The 14,516-nt window shown below is 34.8% G+C and overlaps 1 protein-coding gene across 2 annotated transcripts in view; it reads left to right on the top strand.

Moving 5' to 3' along the window:
* Window positions 1-12,825, top strand: part of LOC106874363 (uncharacterized) — a 511,839-nt gene extending 499,014 nt beyond the window's left edge. The window contains exons 5-6 of one of the 2 annotated variants that reach the window (XM_014922074.3): window positions 4,320-4,502; window positions 11,985-12,825. In XM_014922074.3, coding sequence (XP_014777560.1) covers window positions 4,320-4,502; window positions 11,985-12,514 — 713 coding nt within the window. In that variant the 3' untranslated portion in view covers window positions 12,515-12,825. The remainder of the gene's footprint in view (window positions 1-4,319; window positions 4,503-11,984) is intronic. The other variant, XM_052968736.2, reaches the window with a different exon arrangement.
* The last annotated feature ends 1,691 nt before the right edge of the window (window positions 12,826-14,516 follow it).

Below are 14,516 nucleotides of genomic sequence, written 5' to 3'. Positions count from 1 at the left end.
GCGCTTCGGCAAAAAGAGACCGATAGAATAAGTACTAGGCATCCAAAGAATAAGTCCTGGGGTCGATTTACTCGACTAAAGGCGGTGCTCCAGCATGGCCACAGTCAAATGACTGAAACAAGTAAAAGAGTAAAAGAGTAATCTGAATCAAGAATGAAAAGAAAGTTACATGTCTTTAAAGAAAGTATTTATATACTTATATATGTGTATATATACCTATTTGTCAATCTGTTTACGCACATACACTCACAAACACAAACAAAGAAACAAATAAATAAATAAATCAAACCAGAACCTGGAGCAGGTCTCGTACTTGCCAGCTTTGGTCAAACCATTCAACTCATGCTGGTTTGGAAAATGGGCATTTAAGGATTATAAATGCTGACGATGACGATAATATGTAGGATTCAAAAAAATCCGAATTTGAATGACAGAAGTTGATTGTTATTTCCATAAGGTGGGCTGCATATATTCATTAATTACTTATATGCCCATTATTCTGTACTACTCTGGGCTATATATATATATATATATATATATATATATATATGTATATATAATAAATGAAAAATGCATTAAATACTAAAAAACAGACAAATAGGACAGACACAGAAGGACCCTAATTCTTCTTCAGTTATCAACCAAAATGTTTCATGCCTTTAATGATAAGATTGAGAACTTCACATATTGGTGGCACCTGCAAAATTTGCAGAGAATTTGCAGAGCTCAGACAAGCAAAACGATACTGAGGGGATGTACAAAAGTGAACAAATATAATTTTAAATGATTTATGAAAACAGAATACATACAGCCTTTCGGCCAAACAGACGAAAATGATGTGTAATGCCTAGAGGAAATCTCGAATGGATATAGAAAGAGAAATAGCCAGTGAGGAGATAGATATTGACCAGCAAGCTAAGTGTCCAGTGGCAAGAGGCAAAGAGATGGGGAAAATTAGTCACAAGTCACATGTGGGCAGTAGACAGAGGGGAAGGAAGATGAGAGAGAGGGAGAAAGAGAGTGGCAGAGAGAACAGGGAAGGAAGAAAGGGAGAAAGTCTACAATTATGAGTAAGAGGGTGAGAGAGGAAGTTGGGGTGCTAGAAAAGGAATATGAGAATGAGAGAGAAAGAAAGAAGATAGTCAAAAAAATATATATAAAAACTTACTGTTAACAAAAGTCAGGATGTGTTGCATTCAGTTACTCAATAAATGAAAAATGCAATAAATACTAAAAAATGTACACATAGGACAGATACAGAAGGACCATAATACTTCTTCAGTTATCAACCAAAATATTAATACATAGTTTCGTGCCTTTAATGATAACTGAAAACTTCGCATATCAGCAGCACCCACAAAATTTGTGGGGAATTAGGGCTCAAGCAAACAAATGTAATTCAAAACTATTGACGAAGACAGAATAAAAATAAATATATATATATATATATATATATATATATATATATATATATATTATTCAGATTATTCAGGCACTTACACTTGCCAGTTTTACAAATTTTCTAATAGGCATAGGAGTGGCTGTGTGGTAAGTAGCTTGCTTACAAACCACATGGTTCTGGGTTCAGTCTCACTGCGTGGCACCTTGGGCAAGTGTCTTCTACTATAGCCTTGGGCCGACCAAAGCCTTGTGAGTGGATTTGGTAAACGGAAACTGAAAGAAGCCTGTCGTATATATGTATATATATAGGTATGTGAGTGTGTATGTGTTTGTGTGTCTGTGTTTGTCCCCCCAACATCGCTTAACAACCGATGCTGGTGTGTTTACATCCCTGTAACTTAGTGGTTTGGCAAAAAAAAACTGATGGAATAAGTACTAGGCTTACAATGAATAAGTCCTGGGGTTGATTTGCTCGACTAGGGGCAGTGCTCCAGCATGGCCACAGTCAAATAACTGAAACAAGTAAAAGAGTAAAATGGTAATGAAACCATTATCCCATATGTTCTCAAAGATGCAAAGTTAAGCAGATGACTTCTCAATGGAAGAAGTAACAACAAAAACATTATCTGTAGCAAGTGACTTTCTTTGAGAGCAAGTGTAAAGAAATACACAGATACACATGCACATATGTATACATATACACAAACATACATACAGGCATGCATACATACATTCATACATAGACAGAGAGAGAAAGAGAGTGTTGTAATGAACATCCTTGTGATTCTAAACTCCAAAAGATTACATATTCTGAGAAGTCCCAAAGGATGAAATTTATAAATGATTTATAAATGTCTATTATATTTCTTCTGTTTGTGTTTCTTATCTCTTTCAATAGAAACTAAACATTAATTGCCAACTTAAAACCATTCTTTAGCAACAGATGTATTTACAAACCGTTTTCTGTTCAGGCACAAGACGTGGCAATTTCCTTCTGGGTTATTCTCCAACTAACCAATTCAGTTGAAATATTGAAATTTTACATTATATTTATGTCTTGTCTTTAATAATATCTAGTCTGTCATTTTCAAGAACTAATCTTTGAATCAATGAAACTTGAAAATACGACATCCAGTTCCTTTATTTCACTGCAATGTCTCTGTTTTACAATATTAAGGTAGCTGTATCACTGAAATTATTAACTCATTATACATATATGCATGTTCAATGTTGTCTTGCTCTCTCAGTCTAATGATCAAGTTATGATTTAATGTTCCTGATTTCAGGAAATCATTACTTATTCTTAAGCCTAAATATCTTTATGTGTGTATGTATATTGAACTTAGAGACATGTGTTTGTATCCATATTGTAGGCATAGAGGCATGGCTGTATGGTTGAAAAGTGTGTTCCCAACAATGTAGTTTTGAGTTCAGGCCTATTGCATGGCACGTTGAGTAAGTCTCTTCTGCTAAAATAGCCTTAAACTCACCGAAACATTGCGAATAGATTTGATAGTTGAAAACTGAAAGAAGCCCATCATGTGTATGTGTGCTTCTTTGTGTCACCCTGTCTTGATATCATGTAATAGTTGTAAATGAACAAAATCATAAAGCAGTATCGTTCTACAAAAATATGTCTAGCCAAGAGGAAATATTTATATTGCTTATAAAAAGTTGAGAACAATTGACAGGAAGGTTATATTCAAACACACTCATTCAAACACACACACACACACACACACACACACAAAAACACACGAACATGGACACGCAAACACATGAACATGCAGAATACATACATACAAATGTACACATATACATACATAAATACATGCATACACACACATGTATGCATACATACATACATACATGCATGTATATGCACAAACACACACTAACTCACACACATGTGCACAAACAAACAAAAAGGAAGGCAGTGTGAATAACGGACAGTCAAAACTATTGAAAAGGTTGCAAGATGCAATGAAAATTTTAGAAAAATAAAGAAAGAAATAAGTGGAAATTTTACCGGTGAGTGTGTTAAATTATAAGGCACCAAAAGAGAATGACTCTTCCCAGACACAACAGTATATACATATATATATATATATATATATATATATATATATATATATATATATATATATATATATATTGTATATACATACATATATGTCCAGTATATGCAATTGAGGAGGTATTTAATTTAAATAACCTTCTATGTACCATACTTATTGTACATACACTGTTGATGAGCCAGTTATTGTAGTATTTGTGATGAGATAAACCTTTCTTATAGACTTATGTTAAACAATGACTACCAGAGGGAGGTGAAAATCTGTAATTTGTTTACAAGACAACATCTATAACATTGCTCAGTGTATTAGAAAAAGCAACCAAACTCTCATTCTACTATCTTTAAAACACAAAAAAGAAGGATACATTAGTTACTGAAGCTCTAGATATATTGTGCCTGATAAATAAAATTTCTGAGTGGTTGGCGTTAGGAAGGGTATCCAGCTGTAGAAACTCTGCCAAATCAGATTGGAACCTGGTGCAGCCATCTGGTTTCACCAGTCCTCAGTCAAATTGTCCAACCCATGCTAGCATGGAAAACGAACGCTAAACGACGATGATGATGATGATGATGATGTAGAATGGTTTTTGAACATAAGTCTTCATGATGAGAGTTGAGCTCTTTCTAAACAACATTATTTAAATAGAAATTTAAAGCAGAAGAGTTTTGATAGAATTTAAGGTCATCCAATCCAGAGACATGGTTAATTATAGTAAGTTATATTTATCATTTCTGAAAACCTACAAGTTCTACTAAGTCTAATTCAGTTGTTTTGCATCAAATATATCTCTAGATATAACCTGAGTTATTATTATTATTAAAAGCATGCTTCTATTTTCAGGTCGGACACCGGAAAATGAAATTGATGAGCAGAAAGAGCGTCCACCCCGACGGAAAGACAACTTTCCCGAACTCTTCAGGAAACTTGTCATTGGAGTGATGGTAATCTTAGTATTGCTTGGAGTACTGGCTTGTGTGTGTCACTTTCAAAAGTACACGATGCGGGCTGTCTCCTGGGACTCTGGTTAGTTATTCATTTTCCTTTTTTTTTTATTTTTGCGCCAGATTTTAGCTCACAAAGTTTTGGAGTAGGATTATTGTGAATTATATTGACTACAGTATGCAACTAGTCCTATTCTATCAACCCTGAATGGGGAAAAGCAAAGCCAAGCATGACAGGAATTAAACACAATTTTAAAATGCATAACTTAATATCACAAGGCATTGTATCTGATACCCGACTGATTCTTCCATCCACCTCAAGATATATATATTCACAGAGCCAAAGTTTGTGAATTGATAGAAAGTTTGCCTCACACTAGTCAGTTGAAATACCTTTTAATAACAGCATCTACAAGAATTTCTGTTGCAAGAGAACCTCTGTGTGGTTGCTCAACCTAGCAGCAAAATCTCCCTCAAATTATGTTAGGTCTTACAACGCAGAACACATTGGATAATGTTGCTTTAGATACAGAGTACATAGGAAAAAAAGGGACAGAAATGCCTTCCTTAATCATAGATCTGCTCAGTCAGAACTCTAATCTGGGGCTTAATAACATCAGCTGTGGAATGTTGGGCTTCACATTTTGAACTGACTAAGCATGTGTAGTAAACTGGTTTCAGAAACTTAATTATTATGCAACATTTGATGCATGTACTTGAATTTTAATGGCAGAAATCTTGGATCATCCCATAAATAGTGAGGTTTTTTTATACCTCTTTTATTTTTGAAAATTAAGACAAAGTTTTTTTTATCTAAAATATACTCTCCTTCATTTTCTAAAATGCTCTTCCATCTATCTGGTAGACTTGGAAGGCCCCTCTTCTAAAATTCACTTGTCTGTGATGAAAAATACTCCTCCAGTACTGTTCTGACCTTGTTTACAGAATTCATATTTTTTCCATCCAAATGATTTTAAAGATTGCAGAATAAATGATAATCAGACGGGGCAATGTCTAGCGAATATGGTAGGTGGGGCATTGTTTCCAATTCAAATTGCTCCAGCCTTTGGAATATCATCCTCACTCAATGTGTCCAAACATTATCCTGATGGGAGAACACCTTTTGTCTTGAAACCAAAGATTGTCATCTTTCTTCTAGCGCTGACTTGAATGACTGGTTGAATGACCAAATCCAAGCTTCTCTGCTAACTCCTCAATAGTTACAATGGGGTTTTGTTCCACCAGGGTTTACAGGACATCCCTGTTGAACTCTACAGATCTTCTAGGACGAGACTTTTCTAGGCTGTAATATCCGGCTCAGAATTTCTGGAACCACCATTGACACTGGTTTACGCTTGTTGTCTGATCCCCATATATTGCGTTAATATTCCTTGCACTTTCCATTGCGTTATTGCCTTTATTGAACTCATAAAGCAAAATATGCTGAATATGCTCCTTTGTCACTTCCATTATATCTTCGAAAAAATAACTGTTAAAATCGAACTGCACTCTTCAAAATTTGCACTAACAATAAGTACAAGGTAAAATTACTACCTGCTTTTATAGCAAGTTGATGCAAGTAGTTTATCCCATCCCCCTCTGACTTTTAGTTCATGCAATTGGAAAAACTGCATTATTTATAGGATGACCCAATATATTTCACGTCAATAAGTTGTGTTTCGAGACAGCTGAAACAGATAAATTCCACATGCATTATTATTTTTTGTTCAAACTTTGGTGGCACTGACATTGTCTTCCATCTTGGAGAGTAGAAGAGTTAAAGTATGTACCAGTTGTGTATTTAGGACAATTTCTACGAATGTACTTCTCTTCCCCAAATTTCCAAATGTTTACTGATGTAAGATAATAGCAGTGGATTAGCAGGATCATGAACAAAATGCTTTGCAATATTTCTGGTTCTTTTATGTTCAGAGTGCAAATCCTACCAAGGTTAACTTGACATCTTTCTGGGGTTGATAAAATAAAGAACCAATTAATATCCACCCAGATTTACGGGCCTTAATCTGCTCTTAGAAATTCAGTATTTTTATTACTATTTCATACCTGTTTATTATATTCTTTTTTTTTTTTTGTCATTTGTTCTTGCATTGTCCACTCAACCATCATCTGGATAGGTAATCATCTGAACAAAATGCTTAGTGGTATTTCACCTGTTGCTACGTTCTGAGTTCAGATTCCACCAAGGTCAACTTTACCTTTCATCTTTTCAGGATCAGTAAATTAAGTTCTAGTTGAATACTGGGGTCGATGTAATCGACTATCCCCTCCCCCAAATTTCAGGCCTTGTGCCTATAATAGACAGGATTATTATTATTGTTGTTAAGACGATGAGCTGGCAGAATCATTAGCATGCTGGGGGAAATTTTTAGCAATGTTTCATCTACTCCTATGTTCTGAGTTCAAATTCTGCTGAGGTCAACTTTGCCTTTCATCCTTTTGGGGTTGATAAATTAAGTACCAGTGAAACATTGAGGTGGTTGTAATCAACTAGTCTCCTCCCCTAAAATTTCAGGCCTTGTGCCATTAGTAGAAAGGATTATTATCGTTATTATTATTATTCCTATCAGTTCTCAAAGCATACATATGTTTATTTTGCTCTGAAGGTAGACCATATAGCATTACCAAAGGAATTTTTCTTTTACTAAAGTGGTGATAACAGACATTGGAAACAATGGAGATTTGTGGCTGGTCGTCAGTTTTGTATCACAATGTTGGCAAGTAGCTAAAACATATCTAAAGAGAGGTGATATGTAATGAAGCAAAATCAAAATTACTCCTTCAACTGAACACAGTTCATGTATGAAGCAAAATCAAAATTACTCATTCAACTGAGCACAGTTCATGTATGACCACAAATCTATTCCAGAGCTGTGCCCAGATGAAAGTGCTGAGTAATGAGGTTAACAATACAGGGCAAAAAACCTAATTGGTATATTTGTCATAGTAAAAACCTTTTCAGAACCTCTTACTCTGAAGAACTACAAAGTTTAGTGAAAAGGAAAGTAATGGTGACAAACCAAGACAGCAACAAGGGCTACAAACCTGTTTCCAGAACGCTATCAGTCAAAACTTCAAGAACAACAGTATAAATTTCTTTCTGCCCTGTCTTAAAAACAAGCCCACAAATACCCTGTCCTGTAACAGCAGCAAGTGTAGCATAACTCCATCACAAAGTAGTGCAAAGGAAATAATGTTTTCTGAAGAAAGAGCACAAATTGTTGAAGAAAACTCCAAGGTAGAAAAATATTCAAAAACTGAAAATTCAACATAAAACAACTAGAATACATTAAAAGGAACAAGTTCCACTGAACAACAATGACACTCCTCCAAAAAGAACAAAGATGATGAAGTGGAGGACAAAGAACTGAGATTCACCATCATTTGAAAATCAGACAGACTGATAAAATCACACATCTGTGGTGCCATGGATTTTTTGGTGAAGTTAAAATAACATAGGCACAGTTAGGTATGGAATATAGGCAACATATAACAGAAAGTTTGTAAAAAAAAAAAAAAAACTAAGGCAATCTTAACCTGAAGATGTGGGTGCTTTTCAACTCGTTTTTGGGTGCTCAATATGAACAGTAGCAGGAGAGTATAGATGTGGGGGTCCTGTAACCTGACCTGACCAGTCATTCTTCATGTTTGTTTCTTTTAATTATTCTGTGAACTAACTTCTTTTTTAAAGACAGAAAATCTAAAATTTTAAATCAGAACAAACAATTTGTTTGACAATCAAATACATAATTTTATTTTATTTATTTAATTATTATTTTCACCTTTCTTCTTCATATTCCCCGTTTTCTTATTCAGTTAACCAAACAATCAAATTTTATTTATTTTTTTGTTTTTAACATTCCATGTTTTAGTTTTCCTTTACAAACAACAAAATTTGATGACTTAAGAAAGCATGTAAATTAAAAAGCAATCAAACATTTCTGCATTATTATTGTTTACTCTGTTACAGATATTCTTGTAATTGAAGTTCATTTTGTTGCTGTTGTTAATTCTGTTAATGTTTTGGTTTGTTTTTGCTTTTGTTTTTCATTTCAATTTAATTTGTTATGTCTAGCAATAAAATTAATATCAAAATCATCATGCTGTGCATTTGTTTTAAACTCTGAACAGAAGGAACAAGAAATATTTTTGGTATTTGTTTATTCATTTCTCTGTTATTTATAAAGTTGACTACTATATCTTAAATCTAATATAAAGAAATAACTCACACACACACACACACACACACACAACTGTAATGCAATCACAATTTAATGCTAGATTGGCTCTGAATTTGCGGATCTGTGATGGAGTATTAAAATTGTGACCATCCTATCATTCTCCTTTTACAGACACACAGATTAGATTATTGTATGTGGCCTTCATTTTTAAGAGAGCAGAGTGTGATTTGAGGGTGATTTAGCTGCTATCTCTAGTTGGTTGAGCTGCCACATGTATTGGCTCTTGTATGTCTGCATGCTGAAAAAGTAAGATACATTATCCAATGTGTCTATTTTTTTATGACAGCAGGTGTGATTTTAGGAAGATTTGACTGCTATTTCTAGTAACTCAGGCAAGCATAAACAGGGTTCTTATTTGTTCTTTTGTATCTCTATCATAAAAAAAAAATAAGAGAATGAAATGAAATTTTGAAAGATTTTTAGAAACAACACAAAACTGGAACTCCTGTGAAATCTTTCTTTCCTCTAAATAACAAGCACCTTTCTCAATTCCTAATACTGTTTCTAGCAGAGTAAAGGGATTTTAGCTTTGGTTTTATTAGATTAGAGATTGAGGGTTCAATTCCATCTAGTTCATGTATGTTTTTTTTTGTTTTTAGTTTTTCCTGTTTATAATTTGTCTTTCAGTTTTATAGTATGTGATTAATGATGTTAAAATCAAGTTTAGCAATTAAATGACAATTAGACAACTAATATCACACTTATTTGTTAAATAAGCAGAGGAGATGAACAACAAAGACATCACTATAATATTGATTAGACAGAAAAGTGTTTGCATCATCATCATCATCATCATTTTATGCATGCTTTCCATGCTGGCATGGGTTGAATGAGCTGTCATAGTTCAAGATGGTTTTTAATTGGATTTACAGCCACCCTAGGCATGCTCCTCCAACCACATTTCATTCATGTGTTTTATTTTGGTATGATTTATGTCTAGATTCCCTTCTTGACACCAACTACGTTACAGAGTCTGCTGGATTTGTATTTTATCCTGGCACTGGTACTAAAGGGATCTTCATATCTTTGAAAAGTCTAAAGGGTCTGCTTGGCCCTACTATGTCTCTGCTTGGCCCTGCACTGTCTCTGCTGGGCCTTCACTGTCTTTGCTTGGCCATACACTGTCTCTGCTCATTTACTGACCAATTTACAAAGTGTATTGGATGCATTTTATCATAGCACCAGCACTAGTGAGATTACTTGGTATCCTGCAACATAAGATCCTCAATCTTCTGTGCTGTCACTGTTTGTGCAGCATATGATTAATAGTGTGAGAAGAAGAGAGTGGGAGTGATTATAGTAGATGAACTTCAGTAAGAGTGGGGTGGAGCGAAGACAGTATAGAGTGAGGAAATATGATTGGGGTACAGTGTGGAAATAGGTAAGACAGTGCTAGAGGGGTTATGAGGAATAGTAAAGGCAGGGTGCAATAGAAGGGAGACAATAATGGTAGTTACATGTTTACAGGAGAAGGTTAGTCATAGAAATGGCCAGTTGTGAGAGAGTGCAATGGATGCTAGAAATGAGTAATCTAAAGGAGAGGGAGTGTGGAGGTGCAATGGCCCAGTGGTTAGGGCAGCGGACTCACGGTCATAGGATCGCGGTTTCGATCCCCAGACGGGGCGTTGTGAGTGTTTATTGAGCGAAAACACCTAAAGCTCCAAGAGGCTCCGGCAGGAGATTGTGGTGAACCCTGCTGTACTCTTTCACCACAACTTTCTCTCACTCTTACTTCCTGTTTCTGTTGTGCCTGTGGTTCAAAGGGTCAGCCTTGTCACACTGTGTCACGCTGAATATCTCTGAGAACTACGTTAAGGGTACACGTGTCTGTAGAGTGCTCAGCCACTTGCACGTTAATTTCACGAGCAGGCTGTTCCGTTGATCGGATCAACTGGAACCCTCGACGTCATAAGCGACGGAGTGCCAACAACAACAACAACAACAAAGGAGAAGGAGTGACAGGTAGTAGTGTATAAGAGGGTGGTAACATTAGTCAGTAAGCAGTGGGGGTAATGTTAGTTGGCGAGAGAGAGAGCACTGGTGATGGATAGTCAAGATAGTGATGCAAATAGAAGAGCCTAGTAAATAGTTTAAAGTTCTTGCTAATGCATTCAAAAATTTACAATGTAGAAAACCTTCCTTTCAATAATACAAGCTGAATAATCAATGTATATGTGTTCTCCTTACATTTACTATAAAGTGTAACGCCAATACAAAATAATGTCATACAACAACCACTGAATATTGACAAATATTTTTCAATTTCACTTTCTTATTTATTGTTGCACATAACTATAAGATAACTTAATATTCATTACATATAACTGACTTAATGCTTAGTGATGCCATTCTATATAGATTGAAAACTATAAATAATCTATAACAACACCTGAAGATGAGCAGAGGTGAAAACGATCATGGCATGAAAGATTTAATGTGTGTGTGTGTGTGTGTGTGTGTGTGTGTGTGTGTGTGTGTGTAATCATGAGACTGGTTGAATATAATTGCCCAAAATACAATGTAGTAGGATCAAGCCCAGAACAAACTTATTAATGCATTCCCACATGTCCAATGAAACAAACACACACACACACACACAGAGGGTTTGTTTATGATCTTACACTAGAAAACATTAGGTACTTGATGCATTGTGCAGAAAAGAGTATACATGTGTTTATATGTAACTATAGTCTAATACTTCTTTTGATTATTCACTGTTAATCCAATGACCAGAAACCAATAGAGAATAACAAAAGGCATGGTTGTGTGTTAAGAAGCTTGCTTCCCAACTATATGGTTCCAGGTTCAGTTCCACTGCATAGTACCTTGGGCAAGTGTGTTTTACTATAGCTGCAGGCTGACCAGAGCCTTGTGAGTGGATTTGATAAGCGGAAACTGATAGAAGCTGGTTGTATATATACATATATATATATGTATGTATATATTTATGTGTGTGTCTGTGTTTGCCCCCAACCATCACTTGACAACCGATGTTGGTGTGTTTACATCCCTGTAACTTAGCAGTTTGACAAAAGAGACTGATAGAATAAGTAATAGGCTTACAAAGAATAAGTCTTGGGGTTGATTTCTTTCACTAAAAATCCTTTATGGCGGTGCTCCAGCATGACCACAGTTAAATGCTGAAACAAGTAAAAGAAAAGAATATATATGTATAAATAGATATAGATATCACTATAGTCATTGCAAGTTTTTACTACAACCATTTTTTCTTTTTTTATCAATTTATATTTTTAATTTTATTATTATTATTATATATATATTGCTTTTCTTTTTATCTTTTTTAGATTCCCTCGATTCTGTATCATCATTTTCGGCCCAACCAGAACCCCAAGACACCACTGGAGGAAACGCAATATGTCTCACTGATTTTAGTTTTCAAAAACCTGCTGAAGAATTGTCCACTATGACAACACTAGACCCTTTCCCGCCTTCCGAAGTTAGCGGAGCCACCGGTGGGAGCAGCTTTATGATGCAGTCACCCCAGACGTCGACGTCAGCTTTAGAGTGCGTCAGTTGGGCAGAAATACATCCACCTCCACCAGGAAGCAGTGGTGCTACTGGTGGTGTTAGTGGTGCCAGTGGTGGCGGTGGTGCCACTGCTTCCAACACCTTGTCACCGACATCCGCACTCGGGCAGCAGCGTGTGGACACGTGGGGTGTCCTGCAGCCAACAGTGCTGCCATCTTCGCCACCAGCCTTACCAGTTGTACCACCCCGACCATCCACCTCACCTGTAATTATATCATCCACTTCTGATTTGCCCACTTATGAAGAAGTTATGACCCGTAGGCGGCGTGGAGATGCTGAACTTTAATATCAATAATAATATTTCAATTATTGTTGAGGTTATTGTCATTATTATTATTATTATTATTATTATTATGCTCTAATTCTATTTTCATGATTTAGCTTCTCTTTCTTTCACTGCTCTTGTTTGTTTTTTGTTTTCTTTGTTTTGTTTTGGTTTCAGGTTTTTAATTTTTTTTTTTTTTTTTAATAACAAAAATATTTTCTTTGAAATTGTGTGATCTTTGTAAGATCAAAGTTAGTGGCTTTCCAAAGATACAATACAAGATTGTAAGAATACAAATAGCACAGACAAAGAAATTCTAGTGAAAACATTTTTTGTGGGGCAGTGGGGCGGTTGATGTAATTATATCAAAATTCTGGATTTTGGGGGTGGTTAACTTTCTGAATAGTATATCTATTCCTTGTCAGTCCTCTGTGCTCCTTCACCATTAATATGCTTATATATATATATATATATATATATATATATATATATATATATATATATATAATCTTTATTGTTAGCATTTTCCTTTATTTTTCAAAAACTTTTTTGCTTTGTTTTTTTTTAATTAATTTGGTAACCTTTCTTCTATGTTAATTGTTAAATAGAAAATAGAAAAATCTTTAGACTGTTAATGCATTCAATCTTGTGAAACACCCACATCTTTAAAAGCATATCTAAATCATTAAAACGTTTTGTTTCTTTTTAATATTTTTGTTTATACGAATGAAAGAAATTTGGTTATTATACTTTTTTATCAGTAGCTTGTAATTATATAAATATTGTTTCTAACATTTATAAAAATCCACTGAATCTGTTTACATACCACACTCTAAGAATGAAACATCTGATAGATTCTTTAAAAGAATTTAATTATGATTTAATTGTATATCCGATGTCTTTCTATATGTTTATTTTTAATTTGCTTTTAAGCTTATTTTTACTTTCTGGTGGGCACAGTGGTATTTTAGTATAAGAACCTGCTTCATTTCCAAGTGAGAAGCAGAATTTTTTTTTATTTTTCACTATTGTATGTCTTTGAGAAAGGTCTAAGTGTCACAATGTTTTATTTCTCCTCCCCTATGGGTTTGAGCCTTCTTCATGAATATGTAAAATTTTAAAAAAAATATCATGTTCTTCTCCTCTTCCTTTCACTGAAGATTAAAAGAACAAGCTGGGATTAGTTATATGTGGGGTAAGGTGATAATTCAATGATCGGAAACAGGATTTCTAGAGCCAGATAAAAGATATGGCAAAGCTTGTTAATGATTCAAAGCTGTTGAGTGTGTAAGGAGTGACCAACAGAAGCTACCGTGATAGACAGATGTGGTGATGGTCAAACTGTCTAAATGACAGGCATAAATGACCAGCAGAGATTACTATGAATGATAGATATGGTTATGGCCAAATAGACTGCCAGAGCTCACCATGATAAGCAAACATGCTGATGGTCAAACTGAGAGAGACATAAGGAGTAAGCAACAGGTGTTACCATGATACACTTATACAGCTGTATGGTGATGTTCACAAAAGATAGACAAACACACAGAAAGAGAGAGAGACAGAGAGAGAACAACTAGGATCGATAGTATAATATATGGAATTAGTGGTCATTTGAGAGATATGATAAACATTAACTTTAGCCCAGAACATATATATGCTACACTCTCACATAAATATGCCTTCATGTACACATATATATTCATGTTTTAAACAATGTGTGGATGTGAAAATATTTACTTAGATCAGTGGTTCTCAACCAGCATCCACATGACCCTTGGGGGCGGGGGGGGTCCATATTAAATTTTGTTACATGCTATAAATCAATTATACTTTTATAATACACAAAATTTATTTTTATTTTTTTTATGCAATTCCTAATAATATTTAATTATAAAAATAGGATTTTTTTTAAACATTGAATGGCTATAAGGGTCCACTCATGCAAAATTGGAATCAAAGGGTCCATAAGCAAAAAATAGTTGAGAATCACTGACTTTAATGAAAATCTTTACAAAACTGA

Source organism: Octopus bimaculoides, chromosome 1 (genome assembly GCF_046866305.1).
Source record: "Octopus bimaculoides isolate indiv1 chromosome 1, ASM4686630v1, whole genome shotgun sequence".
In the NCBI taxonomy this organism is placed as follows: Eukaryota; Metazoa; Mollusca; class Cephalopoda; order Octopoda; family Octopodidae; genus Octopus; species Octopus bimaculoides.
This window is presented reverse-complemented; position numbering and strand designations above follow the sequence as displayed.